General features: G+C 41.0%; 1 protein-coding gene across 1 annotated transcript; it reads right to left on the bottom strand.

The window, feature by feature from the left end:
* Positions 1 to 567: 567 nt before the first annotated feature.
* st3gal5 (ST3 beta-galactoside alpha-2,3-sialyltransferase 5) lies at positions 568 to 7,209 on the bottom strand. The gene is made up of 6 exons (XM_080840435.1): positions 7,074 to 7,209; positions 6,708 to 6,825; positions 5,993 to 6,330; positions 3,811 to 3,997; positions 3,184 to 3,342; positions 568 to 1,571 (listed from the first exon to the last, which is right to left on the bottom strand). The coding sequence occupies exons 1-6, from the start codon at positions 7,109 to 7,111 to the stop codon at positions 1,314 to 1,316; spliced, it is 1,098 nt and encodes a 365-aa protein (XP_080696561.1). The 5' UTR covers positions 7,112 to 7,209; the 3' UTR covers positions 568 to 1,313.
* Positions 7,210 to 9,145: the final 1,936 nt, after the last annotated feature.

Here is a 9,145-nt window from a genome sequence, read left to right as displayed (position 1 = left end):
CTGCAAAGACAGCACATGAGCTTGTTATTCTGCACCTTCCTTCCATCCTCTTTATGAAAGACTAATGTACAGTCACAAGGATCACAAGTGTTACGAGGACAGTCTCTACAGGTCTTAAACATGGCCTTGGGTCCATTCATCCAACAGACAAGGCCAAGTGAGATATTTTCAAATCTTTTCCAAGTTTTTTCCCTGGATGTAAAGCTTCAACTCCAGCCTCTGAACGAAGCAGCGGGGTACACAACAGAATAAAAGAAGCCTTGTGGCCTGCAGAGCTTCCATCTTACAGTGGCATGATAAAACAACATGGTAACATTTTAGTTAAACAACACTTAAAAGAAGTCAAGGTACCATCAAGTACTAATTACACACACACACACACACACACACACACACACACACACACACACACACACACACACACACACACACACACACACACACACACACACACACACACACACACACACACACACACACTATAATTCATTTTTTGAAAGTAAAAGAAATGCTGCAATGCCACTCAACGTTGAGCATGAACAGTTTAAACAGATGGGAGGATATAGCTACACACTGATTGGCCTGAGCGACGAGCCCATTATCAGGTCCCATGCCTGTATGTCCTTGCAGTAAAGTGCTTGTCATATATTCAAAATGTACCACTTCTAAGCAATGACATCTAGCCTACACTGCTCTTCATGTAAACAGCACATGAGAAAAACGGAAGTACTAAACTGTCAGCCTTTTCCTTTCAGTCCTTCACTACTTCTGTCTGTATCCACAATCAAAAGGTCACTTCATGTGTCTTCTCTTTTCAGGTGACATGTATCACGTACAATAAATTAGTGGTATCTATCTGTTATGCAAATCCTTACAGATCTGTCCATATGCCTTATGCAAGTAAGAAGTATGAGACAATTAATGACTTAGCTGCATACATAAATATAAAGAAATGAGTCAATGAAGTAGCAGCAGGGGGAAAGTATGAGTAGAGAGTATAGCTCTCACTCTTAAAAACGCTCAGTCACATTAGTGAAAATGAGAATGAAAATGAGAACATATTCTAACCACATGGGTTTAACATGCACACATGCCTCCTGTGTTGGTTTCAGCCCTATTGTGTTAAGTTATTGCATACAGGAAATGGTATGATGAGCTCATATTAAACAGGGCTACAGGTTTTTTCTTCCTCTACTATGTGGCTCAGAAAGAGGTTATCTTAGCCATCTTGATCAGAACAAACTCCTTAGAAACATAATCCTTCATATCAACCTCTTTCGATAAGACTTTAAGGGCCTTTAAATGAGCTGGCATCAGCTGGGGCAGAAGCTGCACAGGATGCCCCCTGTTAGGTCAGAGATGGTGCCCTCTGCCACCAAGCTCTGGAGGAGTGCCGTTTCCTGGTCCACATTGTGCATCTCCTGCGTCAGCATGGCAGACATGGGCAGACTGTCATAGTAGTGCAGCGGAGCCTCCCTCAGGCTGAGGTTGTACCCAAAGCCCACCAGGCTCACCTCGTCACACAGGTAGGAGGCCAGGTTGAGAGCGGACACACCCAACGTTGGCACATTCTGGAATGACAGGAAATCTCCAAGTTACTTACAAGTCTTCCTCTAAACAGCCTGATTTTGAGAATGGAACAGCTTATCAGAAAAGCCTTCTTTTCTACTGACCAGTTATCGAAGACAAATACTGAGGAGCTTGACTGTCTGCAATGGACTTCACATGGTTCACAAACACACATCTCTACAACTAGGGTGATATTTAACTGCAGATCCTGCATGCATCTGCATGCATTTACTAGTTTTATTTGTGGGGACACCCCAGGTTAACATTTCTGTTACTGTGAATAGCTAAGCAAGTAAGAGATGACCTGATTTTTTAAAAGGTGCTGAACAGTTGTAGAGGTGTTCTTTTCATAAAATTAAAATATACTTTTGCTCATTACGGCCAAAAAAAGTAATATTTAACGCCATCAGTCCACAGGACTTGTTTCCAAAAGACATCAGGCTTGTTTGGATGTTCCTGTGCAAACTTCCAACGTTGAATGTTGTGGTGGGAGCACAGTAAAGGTTTTCTTCTGATGACTCTTCCATGAAGGTCAATAGAACAGTGCACCACCACTCCAAAGGGAAATCTTGCTGTACGGAACCACTTTTCCAAACCAATGGCGGAACTGGGAGTGGCCGAAGGTTTCTGCGTGTTCGTCTTTCTGTGCTTTGCTGGAATATAAGTAAGGGATAATGTATAGTCCGGCGGTATAGACCCCGATGCGCACCTCCTGGCATTTCCAAATGATGACTGTGAACAGGCCATAGCCCTAACAAGCTCATTAAGGTCCAAGACTTTGGTCAAAGTGATCTGAAGTGGACAGCTATGACCCATCACAACTGTGGCTATCATGCGTCTCCAAGGTGTCCAGCTAAGACAAATCACTGTTTACACCTGTGGCTATCATGCGTCTATGGTCGTAGCAATTTTCATTCATCTTCCTGGCAATATCCTCGTAAATGGCCCATTCACAGTAGTCATCTTATTTTCTTTGGATTAAATGTCCTTCCCAAATGGAAATTGGGTATCTGGTTTCAGTTGCACTCCAACCATGTAAATCAGTGTTCCAATCCAGCATCAAGACGCATTACTGTTACACTACGAAAGAGATGTGGTCAAATGAGTTCAAGAGCAAACTGTACATTATCCTGTATAATTCACTATGCTTCAAATGTATAAAGAAAGTTTCATCTTTAACGTTATGCCTTTTGGAGAACAGTTCATCTTATACTCACTTCACTACTCACAGCAACATAAATTGTTACCAGGGGTGCCTTTTGCAACTTCTGCATGCCACTGGACATAGAGAATGAGAGCATACTAACTACCTGGTCCCAGCCCCAGAGAATGGAAGCATGCTTACTAGTTGGTCCCAGCCCCAGAGAATGGAAGCATACTAACTACCTGGTCCCAGCCCCAGAGAATGGAAGCATGCTAACTAGCTGGTCCCAGCCACAGAGAAAGGAAGCATGCTAACTACCTGGTCCCAGCCCCAGGGAATGGAAGCATGCTAACTACCTGGTCCCAGTCCCAGAGAATGGAAGCATGCTAACTAGCTGGTCCCAGCCCCAGAGAATGGAAGCATGCTAACTAGCTGGTCCCAGCCCCAGAGAATGGAAGCATGCTAACTACCTGGTCCCAGCCCCAGAGCCGGAACTTTGGCTTTGGGTACTGCAACAGATCTAAGGCCGTCTCCCTGATGATCTCCGGGTTCAGGATGTGAAACTGGGACAACTTTATAGGGATGTCATCAGGCACCTTCTGCCAGAAGAACAGCCAGTCCCACAGTGCCTGTATATTGGGAGGAAGACATCCAGTGTTAGTGTAAGGAACTGATCACTTGATCAATTGACTGATGGACCTATTTTTCAGATTAGCCCATTTCATTATCCAAGCTCTGATTAAGTGTGCATGCTGCACTTTATAAGGATCAAATCAAACCAATCAATCAAACTCTAAGGGGGGCTTTGCTAAAAACAAACACTAACAAGGTAACAACTAAGCGGAAGAGGTTGCGCAAACGTAAGTTAGTGCACCAGAAGGTAAACATTCTCTCTAGGCCTACGTCCATCTTCTGCTCTTTCATTATGATAAGAGTCCTCCTATCCTCAATGGACCTTATTATATTAGTGGGAACAATTGTTTTGTGTGGGTAACTGCATTTTTAACAATACTTCATTAAACCACTTTCCAAATGAATAGTCACATTTTCATCCAAAGCGTTCCCTAATGTGCTGTGGAGGTCATAGTCATACTTGCCACTTTTTGTTTGGTAATCATTGCATTGAGCCAATGGAAGTCCACAGACTTATAGATCACAGCCACATATTTCAGCTTTGGGTCCAGGTCCTCCCAGACCTTTGGACTGCCCTCTGGGTAGCTCATCCGAACAGTGGTGTGGTTCCCCACATCTTTACTGAAGTCTTGCACTGGACCACTGTTCAGCCTGTAAAAAACATGCTCAGATAGCTGTTGAAAAGCTGTTAATGAATAACCACAAAAAACATTGCACTATTTTTTATGACACTTTTGTAAGTGGTTGTTTTAAAAACGTCTGCACAATTAAATGCTGATTGTGATAGGAAGGAAGTTAGTTCTCCTCATTGTTTTTGTCATTTAGAACACACACAAAAAGAGTGCTTCAATGGAGGGAAATCATTAAGTTATAAAAAGTATGGCAGTATCAATAGTATTGCTCTTGATCAGCTTGGTCAACACACCTGCACCTGCATGTGCTTAGCTCTGTGCAAAACAAGTCAATAAAAGGTATTGGTCATTGAAGTTCCTTATCTGCAGTGCCAAAGTTAGGTTGATGGGGAGATAAAAGAAAATGCTTTTATCATATACAGGGTTTTTCCTGGGTCGAAATGGGTCTTCGGTGCTCCCCCCCAAAAAAAATTTGACAGCTTATTAGTACATATTTATGTACTTTTTTTTCACCATTTCAGAAATAATGGCGGCTATGGTAAAGTGCTGATGTGTGTAAACCAAGGAGGACTCAATTTAGGGAAAATATTATTTATTTTATTTTATTTTAAAGTCAGGTACAGAGGTCACAAACAGCCTGTGAACATTCCACCCTCCGCCTTTTGGTGCCCTGGTAAAATGATTTAACAAGTTCATGGTAATTTTAGCCTGCAAATATCTTTAATAGGCCTACTAATAATACTATTTATTAACGAAGTTCAGAGTCAAAGCTATAGTGAAAAGGCAGGATGTAGCCTAAAAGTGTGTTGGCTACAAAACCGATGGTAATTATCTGGGAAATAGTCTCTAACTGCAGTCTCTAACTACAGTCAAGTTGTCATTGCTTGTGTCAAACCATTGTGAATTTGTCGTCACATTAAAACAGGAGACGACTTACTCCTTGTAGAAGACTGATGCTCGGAGCTCTAGTGGTTTCCTCAGGTGAACGAAGCTTTTAGAAGATCCATTGCGCGCAATTCCAGGATGCTTTATTTTCATTGGTTGCTGGATTAAATCTTACCCAGATACAACAGATACAAAAGATACGTTTTTTCTGATTGGCTATTGTGAAGCCCATTTCTTTTTTTTGGATAGGCTGATAAGTGGCACCTCACGGCAGAACTACAGTGGATTCGGGGAGACGTGCTTGATTCCTCCATGGTGAGGGCAGCGTGGCCAGGTCATGTTTGCGCGCTGCGGCACATTAAATAGCTTAGAGGTTTTTTTCAGCGTGAGAAATACGATGTGTGGCGGGAGTGCGTGATTAAAGACGACCAAAATTAGTGACTGTCACGCTCAATGCTTGACACTTGAGAGCCCTGAATTATATTCGAGATGCAACACAAATCTCCTCAGAACGAGCTGAGCTTTCATTGATAAACGAATGCGGTTGTCTGCCTCTCCCGAGGTCACGGAGTCTACTGTTACTCGTTCAAACGGATAGACAAATCCATTAGGTCCTCAACATAACAGATATTTTATTAAATTGAAAGCCATGAATACCGAAAATGGAATGTAATGCTCAAAATCACCGCCGACTGACAGTCAGGATGCATACGCAGTTTGAGTGATTGGCAGCTGGCCGCTCTGTCCATTCGCGCAACTCACAGTTGCGTGTTGATCAGCCAAGAAAAAGACACACTTATCAACTCGTTTACTGATCAAAGCAGAACGATAATTCGGCTGTAGGACTCTTGAAACATAATATTGAGAACCTATTCCCTGACAGGCATTGCATGCGTGACGCATAGATGATTTTTTTTTTTTTCTTCCATTTCTTCATCTAGCAGACGCTTTCATTATGAGCCACAATGTGCCATGCAGCAAACATGCAGAATGGTTTGTTTTTGGTGTCTGGATTTCTGCTGCCATTTTGCTGTTGCCTTCTATTTTGTGGACTTTTGTATGTCTGAATCAATCAGTATGTATCAATACTATTTGAAGAAAAACACACCGTTCATTCATTGATACATACCTAATAACCATGTCAAACTGGTCGATTAGTGCTCCAAGTTCCAGCCCTCGTAAGATTCCTCCATTGCCAACCACCACACATCTCTGGCAATCTTTCCCAAGTTGTTCCTGAGTGGGAGAAGGTGGCAGAAGGCTCAGGATATCCTTGAGTTTGTCTTGCAGGTCCAGGAATCCAAAGGGAGGTGGATATTGGAAGACTGTATCAGGTAAACGAGTGTCTCTCCACAGGAAAGGCTCCACTACTGGGCTGCTGGTGGGAATCCGGGCCTCAATTCCTTTCCGGGCAAAAGCAGGTCTGCATTCTCTTTTTAAGACACTTCGCACATAGGTATGCACCAGCTACAAAGCAATTCAGTTTAGTGTAAACACTCATGTTTTCCCCAAAAAATGTTTACCCTATAATTATCATTCACATAACATTACATTACATAACCCCGTATTATTTTACCAACAAAAAAGACCATTTTAAAGTACAAGGTCTTAGCTCTCACAGCCTGAATATACCGGTATTGAAGTAAAATATACAGAAAGATCCTGCTATTATTACTATCATCATCATTGTCATCATCATCTCTGCTACTACTATTTTATAACACTACTGTATTAACTATTACAAGGAATGCAATCCATGGCATTATTTCCAATTGCTTCAATCCCAGCTAAATTCTAAACCCAGATGTAGTTAGTAAATGTGAGAAAGTACAGATGCTGGTTACCTCTTGGTGCTTGGGGTCCACATGCCATTCATGCGTCTTTGGGTTGGTGGTGAAGTCCACCCCTTTCAGAAGCCATGGGGAGGCCAGTGCTAGGACTGTGAGAGGCACAAGGAATCGCCTGTGGAAACTCAGCTCAGTCAGCATTAGCAGATATTATGGAATTGGACTTCATTGAAATACTTTGTAACACTAGGCATGTCTTTTGGGGATCAGGAACACCAACGGTTCACTTCCCATGACAAAGTCAGCTTACGCTACTTTTACTTATTTTTATCACCAGTTTCTTTATTTAAAATACTGCAGGATAGGACATCCTGATATTCACATTGCATTGGCTTTTTACTCACACTTTTACTCAGTGCTTACCTTTGACAACAAAAGCGAAGAGTTCGTGATATCACCATGATGAGGAGACGATAATGCTTCAGCCTGTTTCTCACTGCTTTCCTCACTGCGCCTCATGAGGAAAACTCTTTGATGAATCAAAGATCATTCTTAAACACTACTTCTCTAATGATAAAATAGGAAACAAAAACTTCGTCCAAGATCCAAAGCAACTATCTTGCCTCCTAAAACATTAAATAATGTGTAAATGAGAATCACGTTTATTGGCCAATTAGGTTTCCACAAACAAGGAATTTGAATCCGGGTTAAAAGGCTCTCATTGTACATTGTACACAAAATAAACAACACAACACAGCACAAAACAATACAACACAATGGTCTTAGAAATATATACAAGGATGAATGGCTATATACTGGAGCTGTGAACTGTAAACAAAACAAGTAGTGCAAAGAGTGGAGAGTGCAAGAAGTGCAGGGATAAATATTAAATGGTAAGAGAATTAAGTAAGAAGTACATAATATACAGCCTGTATAGTTACACAGTTAAGGGTGGAATGTATTGCACATTTCACATATGTTTAGACAGAACAATGGAAAAAGAAGCATGTCTATACTGGATCATGTTACATTATATTTTGACCCTTGATTTTGATAAACCAGTCTAGCTTGTTTTGGATGTCCACCAACAGAACCCAGCTGGAATGACTCATATGTGATCTGACACAGATTTGAGCCTTGGTATGAGGAGGCATTATTTTCATGACAGATCATTCTCAAACTAGGTATGGACTTATATCTGGTGTAGTACAATTTAATGAAACAGGAACAGAAATACTATGCGTTACAAAATGGTCAAGCCATTGAAGATAGCTTAGACCACTATAGATATTTGTCTACATTTTTAAAAATTATTTTAGGTGTAATCAGCTCAGTTTAAAAGGGATTTTAATTATATTTCATATAGAGTAGCCTAACTGAATTTATGTAAGTAGAGATGTGTAAATAAAAAGATTGCACAATTAATAATAGCAAGGAGTGCATTATGTTTGGCAAAACATTATAGGGCCTCCAATTTATTACTGGGTATTTTGGCAGGATAATTTGCATGAACAGCTTCATCAGTTCTCACATCAGTTCTCACATCAACACTGCAGCCATACCTCAATGATATCTTCTCCCAAGGTAACGTCCCCAGGCGACCCGTTAAACAGGAAGTCAATGCATGTTCTCAATCGATGCCTGTGTGCATTTGGTGCCAGTTGGATGACTACGTGTTTGCTACAATTACAGCAAAGAGATCTACCGTAGTTCTTTTAAACCCACTCTTCAACTTCTTCTAATAACGATGTGTTTGGTTGATCAAATGCATTGTGTTGTCAGGTTAAACTGTCGGGACAGTCTACCTACCGTTAAATCCGTATATTCAGACGATCATCTTCAAGGGTGGAAGGCTACGGCTACGATGCCGTTCTAGTGTAATGTTTCATCACAGTACGCCTCCCCCAGCAGGCTGCAGTGAATGTAAAATCCTTCCCTAAACATTACGTCGCTCGGTGTCATATTAGCTTGTTCCACTTCCGGCCACTTTTAAGATGTAAACTATATCAAAATAAAAGTAATCAATAAACGTAATATTTAATAAATATCATATATTAAGTGCAAAACCACGATAACAAAAACAAGTGGACTAAAAAAGACTAACTCATCTCACAAAATTGTATTGTTTTAGGGAGCACTGACAAACTAAACAGGCGAAAATGCATTATAGAATAGAATAGAATAGAATATATTTATTTATAAGTACAACGTAATTAGCAGCTCTCAGACACAAAAACAATAAAAAAAATATAGATAACATATTGTGGTATATCTTACATTCCACTTGGGGCCCTACGATGAGCTAAGGTCTTGTCTGCGAATTGGTACATTTCGCATGTGCGAGAGTCGCCATTCGCTTGGCACAATTCGCTTCACGCGAGAGTCGCCACTTTGTGAATGAAGCGCGCTTCACTTAGGACGCGAACTACAAACAAATAGCTACACGTAACCTATAAACGTTGTTGAGACTTTTATTAAAGATAACAATAACAAAA

The sequence above is a fragment of the Sprattus sprattus genome (assembly GCF_963457725.1).
Source record: "Sprattus sprattus genome assembly, chromosome: 6".
In the NCBI taxonomy this organism is placed as follows: domain Eukaryota; kingdom Metazoa; phylum Chordata; class Actinopteri; order Clupeiformes; family Clupeidae; genus Sprattus; species Sprattus sprattus.
Note: the sequence above shows the minus strand (reverse complement) of the source record. Positions and strands in the feature narration are given on the sequence as shown.

What these genes read in the sequence shown, in the direction of transcription:
- st3gal5 (XM_080840435.1), bottom strand. Translation starts at nt 7,111, where the DNA reads ATGGTGATATCACGAACTCTTCGCTTTTGTTGTCAAAG. An exon ending in CTTCGCTTTTGTTGTCAAAG is followed by an intron (nt 6,826 to 7,073) that starts GTAAGCACTGAG and finishes GAGTTTCCACAG; the next exon opens with GCGATTCCTTGTGCCTCTCA. An exon ending in CAGTTTGACATGGTTATTAG is followed by an intron (nt 3,998 to 5,992) that starts GTATGTATCAAT and finishes TGTTTTTTACAG; the next exon opens with GCTGAACAGTGGTCCAGTGC.